At 35.5% G+C, this 24494-nt stretch overlaps 1 protein-coding gene across 15 annotated transcripts in view; it reads right to left on the bottom strand.

The window, feature by feature from the left end:
• Window positions 1-3760: 3760 nt before the first annotated feature.
• CAP (Cbl-associated protein) overlaps window positions 3761-24494 on the bottom strand; it is a 96739-nt gene continuing 76005 nt past the window's right edge. For 10 of the 15 annotated variants that reach the window (XM_066297120.1, XM_066297119.1, XM_066297125.1 and 7 more), the window contains 8 exons: window positions 21610-21672; window positions 12089-12267; window positions 11721-11845; window positions 11485-11659; window positions 7691-7900; window positions 7399-7507; window positions 7160-7340; window positions 3761-5076 (listed from right to left, as the gene is read on the bottom strand). In XM_066297120.1, the coding sequence (XP_066153217.1) occupies window positions 4908-5076; window positions 7160-7340; window positions 7399-7507; window positions 7691-7900; window positions 11485-11659; window positions 11721-11845; window positions 12089-12267; window positions 21610-21672 (1211 nt within the window). In that variant the 3' untranslated portion in view covers window positions 3761-4907. Of the gene's footprint in view, window positions 5077-7159; window positions 7341-7398; window positions 7508-7690; window positions 7901-11484; window positions 11660-11720; window positions 11846-12088; window positions 12268-21609; window positions 21673-24494 lie in introns of those variants that run through there. The other 5 variants (XM_066297123.1, XM_066297128.1, XM_066297132.1 and 2 more) reach the window with 5 other exon arrangements.

Below are 24494 nucleotides of genomic sequence, written 5' to 3'. Positions count from 1 at the left end.
AAAAAAAATTAAATTTTCAGAATTACAGGCAATCCAAAGTGTTGAAATTTACACACTATGTATTTTTCTATTTCTTATATCAACAAAAAAGCTTAGAGAAATGAGTTTTTAAGAAACCGCGAGAGTTAATCATCAGCCTATAGATGGGAAACATGTTGCAATTGGGCCGAGGATATTGTTTTGATTTGAAGTGCCCATGAACTTGTTGACACAACGAAAAATATCAGAATTATTGCAAATAACTAGCAGATATGAAATGAAAGCACAGATGAAAACTAAAAGAAAATTCTTAAATGGCCATGAACACACTGGGTATCTATCAGCTAGTAACTAACTGATGGGATAATAAAAAATGGTTCAACGATACAAATTGCATACAACCTACAAACAATTCCGGTTCTCATCCACTTATTTTGATGAACACGATTGACAGTGTTAATTGGCAAGAGTTTGGTGACTGCAATAGACAATGATGACCAGACAGTCATTGGCAATATTATATCGAAACTTGAGAATGTGGTCATGGGGTTAATAACTGAAAGATTTGAGGTTCTGGTCACTTCGCCACAAAGCGCTTTTAGTTTAAAAAAATTTAATGAAGTTATTCTAAACTGGTTATACAGGGTGTTAGGGAAATAATTTTAATAAATTTAATCAGTGACAAAGAACGTTGATTTTGAACAAAAAAGTTCCTTATAAGAGGGGTCGAAAAGCTGATAGTTTTTTTTAAGTGAAAGCTGGTAACCAAAAATCTATGATAAACTTAAAATTTTAATAAAATATTGCAAAACGTACTTGATAGATATTGACGGTTTGACGTGTAACAAAAAAAGTAAAATTACTCAATAACACTGCTAAAAGCAATTTAAAACTTAAGTTATAAGTAATATCGCAAGTTAATCGGTAAAAGTAAACTTAAGCGGCAACGCCGCACTGAACCTTGAAAACCAGATCCTTTAAAGGTGGCCCAAATTAACTTTGTGGGTGAAACGATAAAGGAATGGATCGACAGTTAACAGCTATCGGACCCAAAAACCCTTCTAAAAAGGCGTATCTAGTTTATACAGCTACTTGGATGATATCAAAATGAAATAAACATGATGCAACGTTGCCCATTCTCAAAAGATGTTTTTTTTTGTTTTCTGGGGAAATGGTCGAATTTACGACCCCCTGTTGTACGGAACTTTTTGTTCAATATGGTGTGCTTAATCATTGGTTAAATTTACGAAACTTATTTTCTTAACACCCTGTACATATTTCATAGTAGGAGACAGGGGTGCAGGGACAGACGTTGAGGTATAGTGAGAAATTAGTTCATGCTCTTCATTCAAACCTTAATTTTAAATCTGGCAAGGCTGAGATGTTTACTAAACATGAGTTCCTTATCTATCCGAAACGCAATTTAGTACGTTCTTGGCTAGGCGGCAACGTAGTACCGAATAAGAGATGCCCATAAGTGGATTGGAAAGCTGATTATCACTTTAATTCCTCACAGATGTTCGAGAGCGAATTTGCCTTGTAATTAAAATGATACTCGTGACTGGAAATATGAAACATCATTTAGAAAACTACTTATTGCTATTACGGCCTATTTATACAGGGTGGTCGTTTTAAAACGAAATGCGCGCAGTCCTGAACAGCTAAAAGAATTTGTGAAAAAACGCTGGAGCACGTCAAATTTATTTTTGAGAGAGAAACATTTTAGGGTAATTCATACTCCCCTATCCGCCATTTCTTAAGCGGGAGGGTGTTCATCTTCAAAATCTTTAATAGAAAAGGGGGTCGAGTGACACCTCATTTTGAAAGTAATTTAATGTACTTTATAACCCCCTGAGTTTTAAGTCCCTGCTGTGAACGCAACCAAGATGGTTGTTTTCCAAAAGATGCGCAAATTCAGTAATTTCCGTTCAATTATCTTACTTGTTTTACTATACAATAGTAAAGAGTAAAATATTCTCTTTATCTTGTTTTTATTATGCCAAAGAAGGATTTTTCTTAGTATTAGCAAAACATTGAAATGATTTATCTACTGTTAATCGGAAAATGTGTTTTCGTGTTAAAAATATCGGCGAAAAAACAAAGATATTATCTTATTGTGTTTTACATTTTAGGTGATGCTTGATGGAATTAAAAATAATCTAATGATTGTGGTATATTCAATTGCCGAAAGAGTGGAAATAATTTCATTTCCTTTTAGGAACAATGAAAATGCTAAGGGAGTGAAAATACGTTTTGGAGTTAGTGCAAAAAATTCGAGAAACTGAATTGGTAGGAAACAAAGAGCGTCAGGCTAAAAACGCGGTAGTAAATGAATTTTGGGACATGTTTTTCGAGACCCTACATTAAGTACAAGAAAGTTAGGGGTGGTACCTGGTATCCGGCATACGAGCACTGAAGTAATTTAAAACAAATCCAAATTTCTTCTGTACAAAATACATTTAGTGCAAAAACTTAATAAGGTTGATTTTGACAGGTATTTACAATTTTGTGAAAACACGTCAAAATGGACTCAAAGTGCTCAAAACTTCTTTAATGTATGTTTTTTACACGAATTCTTCAACGGTACTGTGAATCGATACAACTGTCGTTACTGGTCTGATGAGAATCCTGCAATTATTCACGAGGTTTATATATACTATTTGCAAAAATCGAAGGTTTGGACGGGAATATTTGGTGACCGTTTTGATAGGTTCACGTTTTTTACTTGGTACCATGACAGAAGAAATCTATCTTGAGTTATTGGAAAATGTCGTTTATCCGGCATTAATAGAGATAATTGTAAAACGATGACCAATACATGGAAAATTATGTAATGGTATACACCAAAGCCAATACGTGGAAATTTATTATTCCAGTAAAACGGTGCTGCATTATGCACTAACCGTTGGTCAGTATTTAGATCAAACGTTTCCCGGGTACTGGATTGGAGGGATCGAGCACATGAAATGACCTGTGCATTCTCCAGACTTGATGTCAATTGGGTTTCTTTTTATAGAGCCACTCAAAAAGAAGAATCTGTATCATCGAACCAACATCTTTGGACGATTTACGCCAGCGGATTATTAATGAATGTAACCAGATCACTCCACAGATGCTTCAAAATGTTCGAGGGCGCCTTGAAGAAAATCTGTTCTATTATAATATATGTAGGCCTGAGAGGGACATTTCCAATATTCACTCAATTGATTTGTAGTAACTTTACTTTTATTTACAGAATTTAAAACGTAATCTCTATTTTTGCGTTAAAATAAAATTAAATAGAATTTTAGTAAATGTAAAGTACATTTTGAACGTGCATACGTAAAACTTCACAAAAACGCACCGTTTTCTACTTCAGTTTGACCCGAATGTTCTTTATTACCGCAGTAAAGTGAAAACGGTAAAATAACTGAACGTAAATAATTGAATTTGTGCATTTTTGGTTGTGTTGACAGAAGAGACTTACAACTGGAAGGTTATAAAGTACGTTAAAGCACTCTTAAAATTATGTATCACTCGACTCTCTTTCACTTAAGATTTCGAGGACGAACACCCTCTCGCCTAAGGGGTTGCAAATAGGGGACTTGGGATTAGCCTAAAATGTTTCCCCTTGAAAAATAAATTTTACATATCTGGGCGTTTTTTCATAGCCTCTTTTAGCTGTTCAGAGCTGCATGTGTTTCTTTTCCAAACGGCCATCCTTATATTATTTATTATTATTATTTTAAATTGCGTTTTCTTTACTTGATTTTGACGAGAACTAAAATGGAAATACGATGTGTTTTGGTAAAATTACAGTTTATTTTAAACAAATCATACGATATTGCCTTGTCATTCATAAAACAATTAACAAAAATGAAAACTGAAGTCAAACACAATGATAGATACAACAGAATCCTAGGACTGAATCATCTCGTTCCTATTGAGTAATAAGCAATTATTCGATAGTTAAAACTTTTTGGTACTGGTGAATTAAAAACGCCTCTATAACGCTAAAGCCTTCAACTACATCTTCTAAATCTATATTATTAGTACAAAACTAAATAACAACGTTCTTATGCTTACCTTTAAAAAATTAGATACAACTCTAAATGTCTAGAAAAAAGTGTTTGTTATTAACATACAATATTATAACAGAGATAAAGTGTATTGTAATTTGAAAGGCACTCATCTACAATCAATAAATAAGTCTTATTACTGGCACAACGCTAAAAGTACTGCGTATTAAGCAAAAAGGGCTTGTCCTTGGTTTTTGCGATTTATCTCCACTGTGTGATTTTGTCGTTAATTTGCCATTTTTCGGTTTGTTTCTTTGTAGATATAACATATTTTCGTAGATCATGCCTATTTTAAAATGGAAGAACTGTTGCTTTATTATACCCATCATACAGATATAGCTAGGTACATATTTTGGTAAATAAATAACTTCTATTTATGTATATAAAACTACACATAATTATCCATTAAACAAGCTCTCTCTAACTTACGGAACTACTTTGGTGTCGACGTAATAATTCTCTGTTTTGGGCTGCAGCTGACTAGATTATTTAAAACTAGATTTCTTTAATTATTAGTATACTGGGCCTATCCAATTAGTAAACGCCTCTACAACACACTATATACGAGGGTGATCTTTTTTTCAACGAAAATTAAAGCAACTATATTCAGTAAATTTGGGGTGACCCCTACATAGGAGAGCAAAAAAATGTTTAATTTCGTGTTCAAAAATTCAAAAATTTATATTTTTAAAATGAAAATTTATCACCTACATCATGAAAGACAACATAGGCATCTTCATTGGCAATGTTTTTGTCGTTAGCTCGGTTACGTTCACTGTGTTTCAGTATCGTTGCTTAATTTTCCTTTTTCATTTGTGGAAGTTTATCAGTACACTGAAACTAAACCCTACCTAAATAGTAGATTCTGTGCTATATTTTATCCACGTAATTGCCGGGAAAAGTACCGAAAGCTCCAGTTCGCTCGCTGGATCCCACATACCATCCATCATCGCATTTTTCCAAGACATAAACCGTATCACCCTCCAGCAGTTCTAACTCGTCATCGTTTTGAGGGGTATATTTGTAGAGGGCGCGATATCTGTAGGTATAAAAATTTATATTAAGTATGACATTGACACATCAAAGTTACAGCATGTTCCTTTAGGACTTTTTTATTTTTCAAAGTGACGTTAATTGTCAAGAAAAATGTCAAACATGTTGACAACCATCATTAACAACTGACAGATTTCTCATTAAGAAGCCGTCGATACTCTCTGGCTAGAGTGAGATAACTGACAGAAGACTGGTTCCGTACGAAAACATTTCATTTGATATCTATGTGAGTCACAGTCACGTCAAATGACGTCAGTATCTATCTTAAGAAAGTGATGAAAAATATGTGTAATGATCAGTTGTCAAAACGTATTACACATGTGGCAAAAGTAATGGAAGAGACAAACTAATGAGTTGCTGTCCGATTGCGGACAAACGATAAAAATTTGTAAGAATTGGGTTTTAACGTTTAAACTGAATTGTGGCAAACACGCCAGTTTGCCAGATATCGTGCAGTTATCAGTTCCACATTAGGCACATTGTGACGCTATTCTGGGGTTACTTTGTTATACAGGGTGCCCAGAAATTCGTGGGTCCAAAGGAAATAGTGGATTATATAATCGAAAATTTAAAAAATTTTAAAAATGCCTAAAAATATTTTTCAGAGGAGCTACAGCTCTTTAGAAGAACCATGGCAAAGGTTTTTTTAGAATAACAGCAAAACGGTGGCAGTTAAAATCACCAAATTTGTAGTATTAAGGTACTTGACGCGTCGAAGAAGCTGATAGATCCCGTTTTGCAAAATGTTAACCAGAGGTGTGCATTTTGGGGCGGGCCTGAGGAAGACTTTGCTGAAACTCTTTTGAATGGCATTTTTTCGGTGGCATAACGACAAATCATTAAATTTCAAACTATTTTTTACGAAAAAGATACTCATGATTAACACCTCCAGGATGCATCGCTTTCGAGTTAATGCGACATGAAAATTTCGTGGGTAATTTGATACCTAATCATTATGGTTTAAAATATTGATATCTGAAACGTTTTTGGCAGTGAAAAAGTACTCAAGATAAACGTTAAATAAATTCATTTTTAAAAAATGCATAACGAACGAAACATTTTTGTAAATTTATTAAAGTACTAGGTTATATTGGTGATATCAAAATAGTGGCAAAAAAGTAACAGTAAAATCTTCGTTAGATCCCTCCTCCAAAATATACGCCTCTGGTTAATATACAGGGTGAGTCGGGAGGATCGTGCCAAACTTCAGGAGCGTGTTGTACATGAAAAATAAATGTAAAAAAACTCAAATGTTGTTATCCGATTTTCGATTGTTTACAAGTTAGAGCGTAAATAAAATTAAAACATAAAATTAAAAAAATTTATAAATTTCATAAGAAATTCCATAAATTAACGTTTGGATATCATAGTAAATGTTCAAAAATATTGCCATTAACTTCTAAACATTTTCGGCTTCGTCTATGAAGAACATTCGTTGCGCTCCTGATTGTTTCATGTCTTTCTTTAATAGCAGCTGCAGCATTTCTAATGCATCGAATTAGTGCATCTTGAGTGTCCACTTTTACTCTGTACACTTTAGTTTTAAACCAACCCCACAAACAATAGTCTAGTGGTGTGAGGTCTGGAGATCTTGGAGGCCAACTAATAGGGCCACCACGACCAATCCAACGTATTAATTTATTTATTGATTTATTTTTCATGTACAACACGCTTCTGAAGTTTGGCACGATCCTTCCGACTCACCCTGTATATATATCAACCATATATGCATAGCTTCTTCAATATGCCAAGTTACTTTAATACACCAAATTTGGTGATTTTAACTCTTATTGTTTTGCCTTTATTGCAAAAAACCTTTGCCATAGTTCCTCCTTATGTTTATAAAAATTATTTTCTCATTTTTGACAATATAATTTTTAATTGAGTAATTTCTGAATACCTCGTATACCGTGGCAACAACATTTCATAACAATGCACCAAAATGATTGCAAATGCTAATTCCCCGAGTGTGCCCTCGCAAAGGTGATTCGCATATAAACTATGATGGGTATGTAAATTCGTATTTTTCTTAGTTATTAAATTATATGTTTAAGTTTGTAAATACTTACGGTACAGGATCAGACTGTGTCTCAATATGCAAAGCCTGATCGGTGGGACTCTTAGTTGCCTTTGGTAGAGTCGAATAAGTTCCCGTTCCAGATAATTGCACCGCTTTGGCGTGGTGGTACCCGTTGTCCTTATCTCTGGTCATAATTGGGTTTGGGACGTTCGGTGTGTAAAGGTGGCTTCCTGGACATTAAATTACGATTTTAAAATATAGTTTTATTGCACCCAAAATACTTATTACCCATAGATTCTTTGCCTTGTGCCGATCCGTTCAATAACAAAGAGTGTGCCGCTGGCGACGCTACTGGTTTAGTGCTGGGTGGCGGTGGTTCAGTAGGATCTATTAGAACCTTTGGAATTGAAAAACACTTTTAGATACAGACAGATTAGATATTTACGTGTTTTGAAAGATTTAGAGGCATAAGGGAGAACTCAAAATATTAACTTTTCTGTTTCATTCTCCACAAACATGTTTGATAGTGATGAAGAGATTTAATTTCCGACTTGATGCCAGAAATGTGAAGGATGCTTACATCCACATACGCTACCGGAAAGATGCCCTTTCGTCCTCCAATCTTGCCCTCAAACCAGTTATCGTCAACCTTTCGGGTAATGGTTACTAGTTCGCCTTTCGCGAGCGACAACTCCAAATGGCTTTTTGCTAAAAAGTTGAATTTGGCCCTGGCTTGGCCTTCGTGTGCTTTTCTGGGAGTTACAACTTTGCTGCTTTCATATGGGACAATCTAGAATGAAAATGTTTATTTAAAAAACTCCGTCATGTAAGTAGACCCATTTGCAGCTGCGGCGAGGAAGGAGTAGGTAAGCACACCGTGAAACTTGTCATGCCTAATGGAAAGACCTCCCAATACACAACTTTACGAGATATTTTAAAATATGTTTTAGTATTTGCGTTATGTTTTTCTTTTTGTGTTCTAGTAGTGACAATAATTTTAAATAAATCCCTTTATCCTGGGACCCGTGAAGTTTTTTTTTAAAACTACAAGCAATGACGACTTACATCCATGATTGATACGAATAAAGACCATTACAAAGTATGGGGAAAATTGCATCAACTAGATAATTACGCTTTTTAAAATTACAACTTGCTCTTCTGGACACCGTAAACAATTTAAAAATACAATTTCAAAGAAATTTTCACACTAAGTTTAAAAACCGTAATCTGCTAAATCACGTTTATTATTAAATGTTTCGTTTAAGGGTTGACCTACACTGACCTCAAAAATGCTCGATTAAACTTGCTGAAACCAGTAGACGATTTACTTGGTATTCTTATATCTATTGATAAGCTTCGTGTAGACATAGTATACTATTTTACAAAAATCTGCTTCATCATGTTCAATTAATGAAGAAATATTTATGGATTTCATTGAGGAATGTGACCTACGATTTTACTAAATATAGGTCGCTAAAAAATATCTGATAAGTAATTTTTTGCATTGCAATTCCGCAGACAACGGGCATATCTCAGTAATTGCTTTTCGATTTGAATTTGATTTAAATTGAGAAAATGGCGGTTAAACCGTTCGATTAACTTGCCAAGTTACAGGGTGAAACCGCATGATTTGAATGGAGTATTATGTCGATCGCTTCAGAGGGTGCATAATTTAGAGCAGGCCATCGAAGATTTCCGAAGAAAAAAAGAATTTTTGGTAAAAAATTCTAAGGAAATAAAGGGGAATTTAGTTTAGAATTAGTTTTATTTAGTGGCAGAAGAAAGTTCTCAACTTAAAATGACCCTCTTTAGCACATTCCATTTTCGTTCTTAACCGCCTATTCCTGCGAATACCGTTAACAATCAATAATTGGAACTCGCTTCAAACTGGTCAGAAAAATTGTAGTTTAGAGTCCAAAATGTTTTATTGCACATTTACACTTTTGTAAGTCGACTTATTTATTTTATACCTAGATACAGTGTATCTTAGCATTAAATGATCAACAGGATGCTATTAATTCTTGAGGTGAAACTAGGTCGTTTACGGTCAATTTGCATACTACATACATATGTACGAAATTGATCGTTTCCACGGTGGAGGGCTTCACAGTAAATAGAAAAAAAAATTATATTAAGAGTTAGTTAAAAAAATGCGTTTTTCTCCAATAATTTTGGAACACTTTGTAATATTTTTGGAACATTTTGTAATATTTTTGGAACACTTTGTAATATTTTTGGTTATACTTTCACGAATATCACACAATGAATTCATTAATGTTGAAATGAGAAGTGTGGTCTGTGTTTATGTACAAACAAAGTTTAGAAGCCTTCGTGCTGCTGAAAAGTACCTGGAACTTTATTCCAATAATAGACAACAGGATCATCGAACTTGGAAACGACTTTATGGCAGACTGAATGAGGCTAGTGCATTTCATCCAAACGCAAGACCAAAAATTCTTACTGTGGATGAAGAACAGAAAATCTTACTCCGATTATCGGAGGGTCCTGAGACTAGCACTAGGCGTATTTTGGAACCGCGGGGATTACCCAATAATCAATTTCCAGATTTCTACAGAAGAAGAGGTTGTCGCCATACCATATGCGTCTTTATAACCCAGAATTGATGTCTGCAATTTATTGCTCCATAAGCATAATCCCTCTTGTACTTTAATAGAATATTGTCTATCGACATGCCAATACTTACGAGGAAAGGTATATGTATGTATTTACAGATATAATGTCGTAAAATTGTTTCCATGTATTATTTGCTTTTCGAGATGGCAATAGACTGATTCAATTCACTTATTAAAATTCTTTACATGACGTAACTAGAAATCTTAAAAACCGTTAGCCATACGATATTTCTCTATAAAATACTTATTTGACCTAAACGAGTTCAGGGCATAACGTTTCGTAAAAATGTTGAAGGTATCGGCATTGATAAAATATATAGTTATGTGGATTTTTGGTACCTCGGCAAGGTACATCTATCAGATATACAGGATGTTCTTTAATATCGTGTTAATATTTCAGAGTGTGATTTCTCAATTCATTTCATGAGAGAAAGTTTTAGTATCATATATCCGCAACGACGTAGCTGTTAGCTACAGTGTATTAAAAAAAAATTTACGTTATTTTTAAATTTCTTACAAAAATTTTAAATATTCTTTCCGTTTTGGTGCATTTTAATATGACATAAAACCTCGTATTTCATCGACAAAACAATTCTATTACTCACCCAGTGGCGTCCCTGTATACATGCCTTCCGATATTATTTACCAACAAAGTGGTACGCCAATGGCAATTCGCGGGAGTATTTTTTCTGATTAGGCTGGTCAGTTTTACATGAAACACGTCTTTTATAATAATATTTTTAGTACACGATGTTTAGTATAAAGTAGCAATTTACAATAAATTCTTAAAATAAATAAGTTAATTAAGACGATTTTTGTGGTTTTAATCGAAAATGGGTCGTCTAACGAGAAAAGCATAAGAGACCTTTTTCATGTAGGATTCAGCAACCTAATCAGCAAAATATCCCCGAGAAAAAAGTTTACGGCATACTACATTTTTCGTAAGTAATATCGGAAGACATGTATGTAGGGACGTTACTGGTTGAGCGATAGAGCTACTTTTCTTATTAAAACACGGGTTTTAATGTCCTATTGACATGCGCCAAAATTGAAAGCCATATTTAAAACACTTTCTGAGAAATTTACTGCCTAAAAAGAAAAATGTCAAAAAACTACTTAAAAATTTGGCATGTTGTGGATATATGTTCACATGAAATTTTCTTCATAAAATGACCTGAAGAATCACGCCCTGAAACGTTAGTATGACATTAAGGAGAACCCTGTATACATACCTTGAGGCAAATATTTTTAGTGAATTTATCGCACCAAAAAAACATTCCAGGAGCAATTTCTAATGTGTAAATTAAAAACTACAATATTTATTCATAATGCAGTTTCCCAAGTGTAGCTGAATCGCTCTATTTTGTTCCCGTGTAGCACCCAATGCTCATTTCTACCACTGGGTAGCGTTATGTACCAAATGCTATACCGGATGATTTGGAATATCGCTTTTTAATGAAATTGTTGTTTTACATGACGATTGGGCCTCGTTACTTGCCAGCAGTGTTTGTTTATTTTGGGCAAGTAGGTATTGTACGAAACAGTATCGACAAAACATTGTTTCTTTGAAGCCAAGCTTCATCGAATTTTTCGCTGGAGTTATTGAACTTGTGTTTTAAACGTGCCCTTTACTTAATTAAGCGGGAACAAATTATTAATGAACCGCTGCATAATTGGCAAAAATGAAGTTCTTATTTCACTTATTTTCGATAACTCTTCTCAAAGACTTACGCAAACTCACCTCGACATAATTGACAGGGAACAGTCCAATCATTGCGTTCAATTCACCCTCGTACCAGTTTTTGTCGACCTGTCTGCGCACATATACGAGGTCACCTTTCCGGAAAGTCAGCTCTTTGGCCGTTTGTCCGACAAAGTTGTAGAGAGCTTTAGCAACTAATCTTGGTTCAGGTGACCTAAACTCAAACAAATTTGAAATAAAGTCCGACACAAAAACAATTGAGAAAATTCTCATACCGAGCTTTCGGTTTAGTTGGAACAGAGAGATCGTCGAAATCGTCGTATCTATTGAGTGAAATGGGAGATTTCTGGGAAGGGATGAAGTTGTCGGTGTGTCTCCGGGATTTCATGTCTTGAAGTTCCTGCATTAGCAAAATTCGGTTTAGTTCTGATCGTAATTTAGATTATTTCATAGCCAGGGAGTTTCGTAAATCGTCAGCAAGCCTGAGCTGGATGTGTCTGATTAGAGTCACGTAAAGGCAGGAGCTTGAACGTATTGAAAGTAAAGCGTATCAAACCACTCTCTGTTAAAATTAGCCATGGATCAGAAATATGCAAACTGCAAAGAACACACCAGGCATCTCACTGATCAAAACGAAACTTACCTGTGAGCTGTCGCTAACCTGGAGATACTTTCTCTTTCTTTCTTCTTCGTATATTTTTTTCATGGCTTCGGCCTGTCGATAGGCCAGTTCGTCTTCCGGCACATAGTCCTTGATTTCCGTACGCACTGGAGTTTTGTAGTGGATGGTCACTTCGTTTTCTACGTACTTCCTTGGAGATTCTGTCATTATATGTAGAATTAGCGAATTAAAACATCATCAATTTCATATATTATACCGAAAATGATATCGAACATTGTACTTCAGATTCTCAAGAAATATCACTTTAACTTCAGTCAACAATAACAACCGCAAGCAAAGAAAATATCTTCGCTTTCTTCGCGTCGCTACTCAACTGAAGAAAGTGTCCCATACCATTGGTACCTTGACAATCCTTGAAGAAATTAATATTTTCAGTTTCCCGCCAATACGCCATTGCAACTATCACTGTCTATGCCGGTTTCTTTTGCACGGTACTAATTGACTGACGAACATGCGGAAAGAAGACAGTTATATCTCATTAATGGTACCACGGGCGTTTCAAAAGTTTGCGCAAGAACTAGACCACTTACATGTAATCTTTATTTAACAAGTGGTTGAGGGGGTGTTAGAGAATCTAATATTAGAGGGGTTTTCAGGAACATTTTTATTGATCTAAAACGAGGGTTAGGTATTGGGGACAATCGCGTAAATGTGGGTTTACGCCGACCCAGGTAAATAACAAAAGAACCATCAAATCGTGTCACGTCTGCTAAATTGTAAGTACAGAGAAATTTAAGTGACCATGAACTATGTACAGCTATATTACGGACATTGTGTGCATATTAATATTATTCCGCTTAAAGCTCCGAGCATAAAAGACAGAAAGAACTTCAGCGAGTATGTAATTCTAAATAGAATTTTCCGAATTAGGCGCGGTACTAGCATGGGAGGTGCTGAAGGGTGTTAGTTACAATTAAACGCTTGTGATATGTATGATTCATCAGTTAGAATGATAAATACGCAGTGGCGGATGCCCCTCTGGCAGTGAATTAGCACACATTCTAAACCCTAAGCCCACCAGCAAATGCGTTTTTTCGTATAAAAAAAATATTTTGGAAAATCTCCTCTTCGGACCATCCAGGGAGTCACAATGTTCGTTGCACGACTGGAACTTAGAACATTTCTTTGAAAGAACTTCTAAATATCTTAAGAAAAACTTCGTCCGTTTACGTTTCTGAATTGACGATAATTCCAAACGGATTAGTGTTGACGATGGGGACATTACATGAACCTATGATATATCATACACAGCACAATTTGACAGAATAAATTTCGTTAATCTAAAATTTTCATATTTAACGCATTATGATAGAAATAAATCTACGGAATTTACAGTCGCTCAAAAAAGTATTCGTACAGCGGGAAAAAAATTCTGTGACCCATAATTTTCGACTGATTCTGTTCAAAATTTGTATAATGAAAAATCAAACCTAAACTCAGTTTAGGTGTTCGAGCAAGTTTTGAAAATTAAATTTTTAGAGTGCTTTTCATGGTCTTAAAAAAAACTCCATTTCGAAAACTTCTTGTGCGGTGGAAATTTTTCAGTAGGATTTTAATGATCCTGTAGAGGGGATTTTTCTACGTATATCCTGAAAATTTGATCAAAATCGAACCACAAATAAAGGATTTGCAGCTTTTTAAATTCGCCAAAAAGTGACGATTCTCACGCAAAATAATAAAATTTAAACATTTTTGACGATTTCAAAAGACTGCAACTCCTTTATTTGTGGCTCGACTTTGATCAAATTTTCAGGATATGCGTAGAAAAATCCCCTCTCCAGGATCATTAAAATCCTACTGAAAAATTTCCACTGCACAAGAAGTTTTCGAAATGGAGTTTTTTTTAAGACCATGAAAAGCACTCTAAAAATGTAATTTTCAAAACTTGCTCGAACACCTAAACTGAGTTGAGGTTCGATTTTTCATTATACAAATTTTGAACAGAATCAGTCGAAAATTATGGGTCATAGAATTTTTTTCCCGCTGTACGAATACTTTTTTGAGCGACTGTAGTTTCGGTCGACATCTGTATGGTTAACTCTATATGGTTGACATTAGCGCCTTGCATTGATCTTTTAAAATCGCAGGTATTTCAGTCTTTGAGCAACTCTGTAACTGGGATAGTTTCCGAGATCCTTTCGCCAACCATAAGAAAACCGACCTTGTTTAAAACAATGAAGTAACGAACTGACGTTGCTTCTAAGGAATATTTCTATAATGTGTGTAACAAAGGAAGTGTAGTAAAATGTGACATTCTTTGGTAAGGAGACAAAAGCAAATATACGACCGTAAAATATAACATCCATTAGCTTGAACGATGTTAACGACGCCACTTCACGTTGCCCAGATGTCGTAATGAATGCAAAAATACGTCTTAATGACTACATAAACCTACTTAGTGGCGAAATTGGTCATACCGACTTATTTTTCTAACAGGTGGCTGATAAAACGGCATTCGCACAAGAACGTGTAAAACCATGTATGAAGCCAGAAAAATGTTACCTAAACATTGGTACCCACAGAGAGTGAGATAAATCCATTTAATACACATCATTTGCAGACATTTTGAAACGTTGGTAAAGTGGACGTTCCAGAACGTTCCAGCATTTAATAGCGAAAATATGCAGATTTTACCTTTTTCGGACCAAATTGACGTACTCTATGCACATTTAACTGGTCTGCGGGCCATAGCAAATCATACTGACTGCAAAGGAATTTCAATATAGCTGACTGCATAATGATTTAATTTAGCTTGATTAAGTGCTCTGTTACTTAATTGAAAACTGAACTAACCGCAATTGCGATGCAACACACTTTAGATTCAAATCGGATCATTTTGAAACGTTGTCCACAACGTTTGAAGTTGATTTGGATTCCTCTGCGGTTAAATAGCTGTAAAACGGTTTTAATAGTAGTAATACTGTAGCAGCAGTAGTGATAGCAATAGTTGCCAACTGGAGAAATGCAATTTAATCATTAGGTAGGTGTGTGCCAATGATTCGTGATGATACATATGAGCGATGCTAAATCAATAAGACCACTTTCGGTTTTTGAGATGTGCGACACCGGAATTATGATTATTCATTTATCTTTGGGAGAAATTCACCGGTACTTCATAATGTCGTAAATTAATAATGTAAATAGTAAGTAGTGTAGGAATGCAGGTGCCAGATAGTATCTTGGGATAGTAAAAGTAGCGTCGCTGATCGTGAAACCACGCCTAAACTGCCTTAGGGCGATACGCTTTTACTATTTGGGTTTCCATTAACGAGCCAATAGGCAGGTGCCCTGTAAGAGTTGCAGTGTTTTGCGATTGTTAAAGAAATTGCAAATAGACATAAAATCGCTATTGTCAACGATATAATACGCAGGTCCCTGTACAGGGTGTCCAGTTTTCGCCGCTTTTACAGGGTATCTCCGTTATTGTTGCAGTTCGAGGGTTGGGGTGTTCGCAAACCGGCGTCGCTTTTTTGTAAAGCGAACGATGCCGCAAACAGATATATCATCTTGATTTTTGAAATACAGGGTGACTTTGAAAATTGCGCGTTTTCAGACATATCTTGTAATTAAGTTGTCGACTACGTCAAAACGGAATCTCACACACTTTTTCTATGAACACAGAACCTTGTGACGCACTCAGTTTCTTCCCAGGTGTCCCCATTTTCGAGAAAATTACCCAAGTTGAGATTTCTCAAATTTGACACCCTGTATGTTAATTGGTAGTTACATTCTACTCACTAAGAACTTTCTATAAATATATAATAGTCGGCACCATGTTTCAAATTGAAAGCTGGAATTTATATCTTTTTAAACAGGCTTGAGGCCAAAGAGATTTACCTTATATTTAAACTTATATTAAAAACCAATAACCAATATAATGTAGATGTTTTTTTAGAGATATTGTTCAATATGGTTGCCATTTTCCCTAATACACAGCTGGCACATTTGTGAAATTTTATTTAAGGCATTTAAAGTGATTAAGGAATGAGTTGATAGATATTAAAATGCTAAATGGGGGACCTGCCGAGATTTGCCTAATGTCCTGTGTCAGGTTTAGTATACCTTATTCTTCATAAAGCCCCATAGGAAAAAATTCGGTAACAGTACCGTAAACGGTGTTCGCTCCGATCGTTCTGATTTTTTAACATGTTATTCTAAAGGTCATTTTGAACGACTTTTCTAAAGGGACAAGGGCGCGCAAATGCCTCTTTCACACTTTTTTTTAGGTTGAACATTTTTCCAAACGGGATCATGGAGCGAATAGGGGTGCTGGGTGGGGTAAACTGCCGCACCATGGTAATATTTTGTTGTTGCTTTAAAGATCTGAAACGTTGTTGATAATTACCTCACTCAGCACTCCAATTCACTCCATGAATCCCGAAAGACACTTCACTTGATCGACTAAAATACTAGCGTGGCCCCTGCGCAAGAAAGATACACGAAAATTTTACGATTTTATTTTAATTGCAATCGCAATTGAAAAAAAATATAAATTCTGATCAAAATAAGTAAATGAAAAACATATTGCTTGATAAGAATTGAAACTAAATGAAATAAATTTCCTTTACTGAGGTGATCCGAACCAACCTGAACTAATCTGAACTAAATGAAATAAATTTCCTTACTGAGGTGGATGGAACTTTGCAATTTCAATAGAGAAATAATAGATGTCGCTTAATAAAGGAAATGACCGTTTAAACAAAAATTCTGCTAGATATCCAACAAAACGGGGCTCTTTTCTTCCATATCTGGGAATTCCACCTCGGATATCTCTCCATATACGCTCTACATTCTGAGTGTGAATTTGCGGATCATTAGAATCAACATAATGAAGGGACTGATTAATTTGCGAGTGCTGATATTCTTCATTTTTTAAAACATCACATGCTCTCCAACAATCCGATACAATAGTGGTTCCAGGATGTATCCATTTTTTAATAATTTGGATTCAAAAATGATTATTTGGATGAAAAATGGAAATGTGTTACCTTACCTCACCTTACCTTACCCCACCCAGCACCCCTATTCGCTCCACGATCCCGTTTGGAAAATTGTTCAACCTGAAAAAAAGTGTGAAAGAGGCATTTGCGCGCCCTTATCCCTTTAGAAAAGTTGTTCAAAATGACCTTTAGAATAAAATATTAAAAAATCAGAACGATCGGAGCAAAAACCGTTTACGGTATAATTACCAAAAATTCAACACCGATAAATCAGGCGATCGCTGCGGCCATCTTTGCTTGTAGCCCTAGCTACTGATCTTTGGGGATTATTATTTTCTAGCAAACGCCCTATATAATGCACCATCTTGCTGCAAATATATACTATTTAGTTGGGCCACAGGGACGTTTTCTAACAATTCTATTGTAACATCTTTCATAATCTGCAGATACCTGTTTGCTGTAAGACCTCCCCCAAAGATCCGGTACCTTATTCAGGTGCCTAATATGATGCAGGACACATCAAATCTAAAGCGCTCTTCCTGTTATCTTTCGAAGATAATGTGCTGATTTTCTTCACGTTACTGTCTTGCATTATGATGGTTGGGAATATCAGTACTTGACAAAATCAGCAATCTTCCAAAATTGGCATTGGCTCGAATTTGTTCTGTATACTAACGACGGAAGGTTAATAGTCGATCTGCATTTTCAGGGTGCAATTTTTGCACGATTTTGAATTTATATGGATGGTACTTGTGTTTTCTTATAATTTTTTGAAGACCATTTTTACTTATACCAATTTTTTTCTCAATTATTCTGCAAGAAGTTGAAAGAGTGGCTTCTGTCCATGTCAAAACGTGTACCTCATCGTCTTTTTTATTTTCTTTGCTGTATGTTTTGGGTCGAGGCTTCGTAAAGGTTCCGTGTTGTATTAGATTCTTCTTAAGTATGGAAAAGCCATCGGGAAATGGCTGACTTCTTTCGGGATACTACAACATAACGAGATACCACTTTATTATTATCCATAGATATTTAACATGCTACTTAAAAGGACCTCACGTAACTAAATATTTTAAATAAAATATTGAAAAATGTATTCTTGCATTCTTGCTTGTCGAAATATAAATCGGGAGCTCTTTGTGAATTCTTGTGACTTTGTGTGAAACATACCATGATGTCACATTTTTGAGTCACCGTTAAAATAGATTAAAAAATTAACATTACCTTTCCCATAATATTATTTTAAAACAATTCTAACAGGAGATAAACAACACAATGGAACTTATGCTTTTTTGTGCCACCGAAGTCCTGGTCAGCTACCTATAAGGTATATTATTATTTCTTAGATATGTATGTTTTTACTTCTTTTATTAACAGACATTACGATAAGAAGAAATAACTTTTTACTATTTATTTTATTTTAATTTTTTATATTTATTTCATAGTTTTTATTCATTTTATTATATTTTAAAAGGCATAAAAAGTTTAGAATCAAGCAACCAAGTGCGTTTAGGACGTATTATCTACATCGAAAATAATGCACTTTTAATAAATAATATCACTTCTTGCTGGCAATTTATAGTCTGTTTAAAATAATCTAAATTCTAACCTGAACTAACCCGAACTAATATATTTCTGTTAATCTTTTAGTGTGTAGAATGTAACTACCAATTAATATAAAGGACATTCCATATGAAAAATCTCAACTTTGATAATTTTCTCAAAAATGGGGACAACTGGGAAAAAACTACGCACGTCACTAGATTCCAGATAGAAAAGGTGTAACATTCCGTTTTTACCTAATCGATAACTGATAAGATAACTTAAATACAAGAGGTGTCCGAAAATGCACAATTTTCAATTTTATCCTGTCTTTCAAAAACCACGATGATAAATCTGTTTGCAGCATCGTTTGCTTTACCAAAGAGTGACACCGGTTTATGATAACCCCAACCCTCGAACTGTAATAATAACGGAGATGTTCAGCAAAAGTGTCGAAACTGGACACCTTCTACGGTCTTTCTTTAATTTTAGACGAAGGGTCGAATCAAAAAAACATATCGTCAAATTTTGCGGCCCTGGCCTACATACAGGGTGCTCAATATAAAAATGAATCACATGGGGATCATGGAAATCGTAAGACATTCGAAGCTCGCTAAATTGGAAAAGAAGATGCGTATTTTAGAGTTTAACAAAAATCTCTTTTGTCATATGAGCGACAGAATTATGACGCAAACGATCAGAATCGGAGTTAAAAAAAATCCAGGACCGTATAAAGAAATGAAGTTTATGCTGGTTACAGGGAAACGAAAGGTAGGATTTTACGTCTAATAGTATCACGCTGTAAAGGGCAAACAGCAACAGTGATAAATGTAAATATTTTGATATACCTCATTAAATTAAATCGGGAAAGTATTTACCAAAATTTTGTTTTTTTTTCAAAATCTCCGGTTGCAGTTGAAATTTTCCAAATTTTGAAACAGCGTTTTTAGTAACATCTAAAATATTCAACTTTTTTCCCATTTAACCGATAATATAAAATTCAATTAATTTATCTATAATAGAATACGAAAATTTCAATGAAACCTACTGTACGGTACGGGCCCATAAATCAATGGAAAATGGGAAACCGTGTTCCTATAGGACGCGAACTCCTTCCCACGTTCTTCTTGAAGTGGAGATTTGATTCTCAAAAACGGACTTTCCATCATCGATCAGGCTCAGTCACCAAATTGTTTCAATGATTTCAATAGTCACTTAAGCACTGTTGAACACATATTCCGCACTAAATACTTTTAACACTAACAGTGAAAAGTTACGATGTATTGACATATTGTGGTTTGTATCAAGTAATAATCTTCTAAACCAATTAATAGAGATTAGTTGTAATGGAAACTGATGCGTTAAATCGGCCCTTAGTTCAATCAATTTTCTAATCCGCTATTAAAGGTAAGTTCAGCGAAAACTCTTGAAACCTCCATAACGATTTCTACTTTAGTCAGTTTATTCAAGAGTATTAATTAATTTTTGACGAGATTTGGCAGAGAGGCTTCGAAATCGTTCCAGGTAATAAGGATCTTCGCGACAATTCGAGAAAGTCTTTGTCGAGTTCTTTTGAACAATTAAAATTTAAAATTATTATAATTAAATTTAAAAATTAAACTTGTTAAAATAACTCGAAAGCGAATCGAGACTTCAAGAATGTGGCCCTAGATTGTGTCAATGAGGGCTAATGGAAAACTCGAAGGGACTTTGGTCGAGCCCTTAGGGCCAAATTAATGAGTGGCTGTGAACACCAAGCTAGTTTCCATAGGAATTGAAAAAAATGCCGCCGATCCCAAGCTTTATTTCAGCATGTCTATGGAAATTAGATTGTCTGACTTTAACTGACAACGCATTAACAATTTGGTTTTTCCTTGGCTGGAACCAGTAACTGGATAAGCTGAAAACTCGGCCCTAAGTTGATCTAGCTGTTCGGATATGACCCAAGGAAATATCAATTTACCATCTAACTTAACTTAACTTTTGCGAAAACTCCACTTTGTTTAATTATATTTACATAAAGATTAGATATACACGCAAACGGATGGGAACATATTGCAAAATTAAGTACCGATATTAAGTACATCCAACGTTTTCACGTATAGTGAGGACATTGAATAATTATCCGAACAAAAAAATATATATAATTTTGAATATTCCTGAGCATTAAAGGTCAACATTTACGCAATTCGCAATGTACATTGATTAAATAACACTAACACCAGGACAACCCTTAGATAATTTCTTATCTGGCACTGCGGCAATACCGTGGGGTGTTTTGGGTGCGCGCGCGCGCGGGTTGTCACAGCAATGACAACTGTAATAACGAATCACTAACGCCCTCGCCGTTTGACACAAAATTGCGTGACTGAAGTGCTTTAAATTGAAGAAACATCACGAAAAACTTCTTCGCGCTCGCCTGGGCGGAAACCTGTTGAAATCTGACTAACTTGACGAGGAATTTACATTTTTAAGGCCAAGTTCGTAAGTGTGCAAGAGCGGCATTCACGATCATAATCGTTTATTCTTCAGGCATGCAAACGTCAACACAATGCTTTATTAATAAAAGATGATCTTAGTCCGATTATGGTAATTTTATCTCTCGGATTGTTTGCGCGGGTGTGGGAGGTGTAGAATCGACAAAGTAAATTTTAAATGTTGTTAAAAGTTGCTTACCTAAAGGAAATTGGCAATGAAACAACTTATCCGCCCTTTACATAAGATCTAACTACAACGACTAATGTTTGTGTGTTCGGGAAAACCGTATCAAAGTCTAAAGTTAGCCGAATCCCACGCTATTCCTAATGTTTACATTATGGAACATGAACATGGCACAGACAGGACTTATTTATAATTTCCAGTCGATTTTAGAGTCATATTGACCAACTTTGTGTAAGTTCAAGGAATCGCTCGGATTTAAGCTGAAACTATTTATTGTCTGAGTTTCACGTGAATCGCGGCTGCGTCAGCTAAAAAAATTACTTAAACGGAAACGTTTCTTACCTTCTTGGCTCCTTACTCCTCCCTGACCTTTTGGAGGTGGTGGGGGCGGAGGCAATTCTGGGTCTACTCAAAAAGAACAGCCTTTTCTAGTATTTAATGGCATCTTATAGCAAATAAACCCAAGCTCAATATCTGACAATCATGCCTTTAGCTTGGATTGGTCTGTGTAATTGGTCCGTGTCAAACAAGAAATGTCTTAGTTACTGAGCGTTGCACGTTATCTCCACAAAAACGACGAGTTCGGGGAGGTGACTTGAAACGACAAACATTCCTTGTATGACACCCGAGTGCTTGGTAAAATTGGCTGTAGTCACAAGGTGGTCTGTAGTAGCATAATTGTCAGATATTTATTGAAAATCTCTGAAAGCGCTCATGCAGTGTTTTATACTTGGACAGGTGTAATGTTAATGTTTGACTTGCGAGCTACGATTTATGTATTTGTTGTTAAACAAATATGGTAATCTTTACTCATTCATTGTCTACATTTCGAGGGGGTGTTTTTTTAAATGGACCGTATCGATTCCAGCACAACATGTTTCGCCGCATTGTCTCATATGGGACAACGGCAAAATGATCTTCTACGGGTATTTTCATTTTGTTAACGAAGCTGTGATTGGGTGATGTTTCTTTAAAGCATAAACGCTTGATGATAACTTCATCGAAACTCGTTACAAACGTGAAGAAAGTGAAAATTTTATTGGACATTCTTGTCGCAATCTCGTAAGTAATATCAATCTAAAAACTCCACCTAAACTACCTTCATAAATAACGACTATACAGGGTCATTCACGGTGAGTGTCCAATTAAAAGTTTAAGGGGTTCTCATATAGCTAGAGATCTGAAATTTTGGATACTGATGTAATGGAGTTTGATCTGTTGAATTAAAATATTGGTATATATGGTATGTGTAACTGGCAACAACTTTGTTATTTTAAATGGCACACCCAGTATTTTATTACATTTTCGAATTTCCCGGAAGATTTAAATCTCAGTTTATCTATCATATGCCATAGCTACGATGAACCGTTTTCGAAATAAATGATTTTTTTGACTTGTTTGACAACAAACAGCTCTAAATTGAAAAGCGCCTATCTTTTCAGCTGCTTCACAGCTACAGACCCTTATCAGTTATCTGTATCTTTTATTGGGGGTACAAATTAATTAGGTCCGTTTTTAAAAAATGGCTTCGGCTGTTATGAATGGTCCACAGTGAGAACTGATTTTGGTGGTTTTAGGAAGGTTAGACACGTGCTAATAATATCAGGTTATATCGCCTAGGAGGGTATACAAAAACCGTGTTTTTTACTGTGTTAAAAATGTCGAAGTTTGTGGTAACGAAGCAGCATTTGCGGGAAGTTTTACTTTTCTGCTATAATTGGAAGAAAAGCGCAGCTGAAGCCCATCGAATGCTTGTGGAAGTTGATGGTGACACTGCTCCAACCGATAAATCATGTAGGGAACGGTTTCGACGTTTCGAGGATGGAGATTTTAGTGTTGAAGACAGGCCCCGTTCGGAACAGCCAAAGACATTCGAAGACACAGATTTAGAGACGTTACTTGATGAAGATCAAAGTCAAACGCAAGAGGAGCTTGCAGAATCATTGGGAGTAACCCAACGAGCCGTTTCTGTGCGATTAAAGGCCATGGGCACGATTCACAAACAAGGGAATTGGGTGCCTTATGAACTCAAACCGAGAGACATTGAAAGGCGATCATTCACTTGTGAACAATTTCTTCAAAGGCAACGAAGAAAAGGTTTCTTGCATAGGACAGTGACGGGGGACGAAAAGTGGATATTCTACGACAACCCCAAAAAGAAAAAATACTATGCTAAGCTCGGACAGTCGTTGCCATCCACCTCAACATAAACACCAAAACCAAACATCCATGGTTTGAAGATCATGCTGTGTATCTGGAGGGATCAAAGGGGAGTTGTTTACTATGAGCTACTGCAACCTGGCGATTCTATTACGGGCGATCGGTATCGACTCCAATTAGTTCGTTTGAGCCGTGCATTGCGAGAAAAAGGGCCGAAATATGAAGAAAGACATGATAAAGTTATATTTTTTTATGACAACGCTCGACCTCATGTCGCTAAAGTTGTCAAAAATTATTTGGAAGAGTTAAAATGGGATGTTTTACCGCACCCGCCATATTCTCCGGATATTGCTCCTTCGGATTGTTGGTTGTTTCGAAGAATGCAGCATGATTTGGCAGGTCGCCGGTTCACTTCTCTCGCAGAAATCGAAACTTGGCTTCAAACTTGGATTGCCTCAAAAGATGAATCTTTTTTTCCAAAAGGAAATTCGAAAATTGCCGGAGGGATGGGAAGAAGTAATAACCAGCGATGGCCAATACTTTAATTAATTTGTTCATTCATTTTGTTTACAAATAAATGCATTTTTTAACACCAAAAAACGGACCGAATTCATTTGTACTCCTAATAATATAATACATTTTTTGGATTTACATACAGGGCGTGGAAAAATTAGTGCGATATCAGAAGGATATACAGTCACTCAAAAAAATATCCGTAGAGCCGAAAAAAAACTCTGTAAACCGTAACTTTTGACTGATTTTGTTCAAATTTTGTATAATGAAAATTCAAACCGAAACTCGATTTGCGTAATTGAGCAACTTTTGAAAATTTAACTTTTAGAGTGCTTTCCAGCGTTTAAAAAAAACTCCGTTTTGAAAACTTCTTGTGCGGTGGATATTTTTCAATGTGGTTTTAACATTCTTGTAGAGGGGATTTTTCTTCATATATCTTGAAAATTTGATCAAAATCGAACCGCAAATAAGGGAGTTGCAGCCTTTCAAAAACGCCAAAGAGTGACGATTTTCGCGCAAAATGACGAAACTTTGACATTTTTGACGACTTTAAA

This window comes from Euwallacea fornicatus, chromosome 27, assembly GCF_040115645.1.
Source record: "Euwallacea fornicatus isolate EFF26 chromosome 27, ASM4011564v1, whole genome shotgun sequence".
NCBI classification, from domain to species: Eukaryota; Metazoa; Arthropoda; class Insecta; order Coleoptera; family Curculionidae; genus Euwallacea; species Euwallacea fornicatus.
This window is presented reverse-complemented; position numbering and strand designations above follow the sequence as displayed.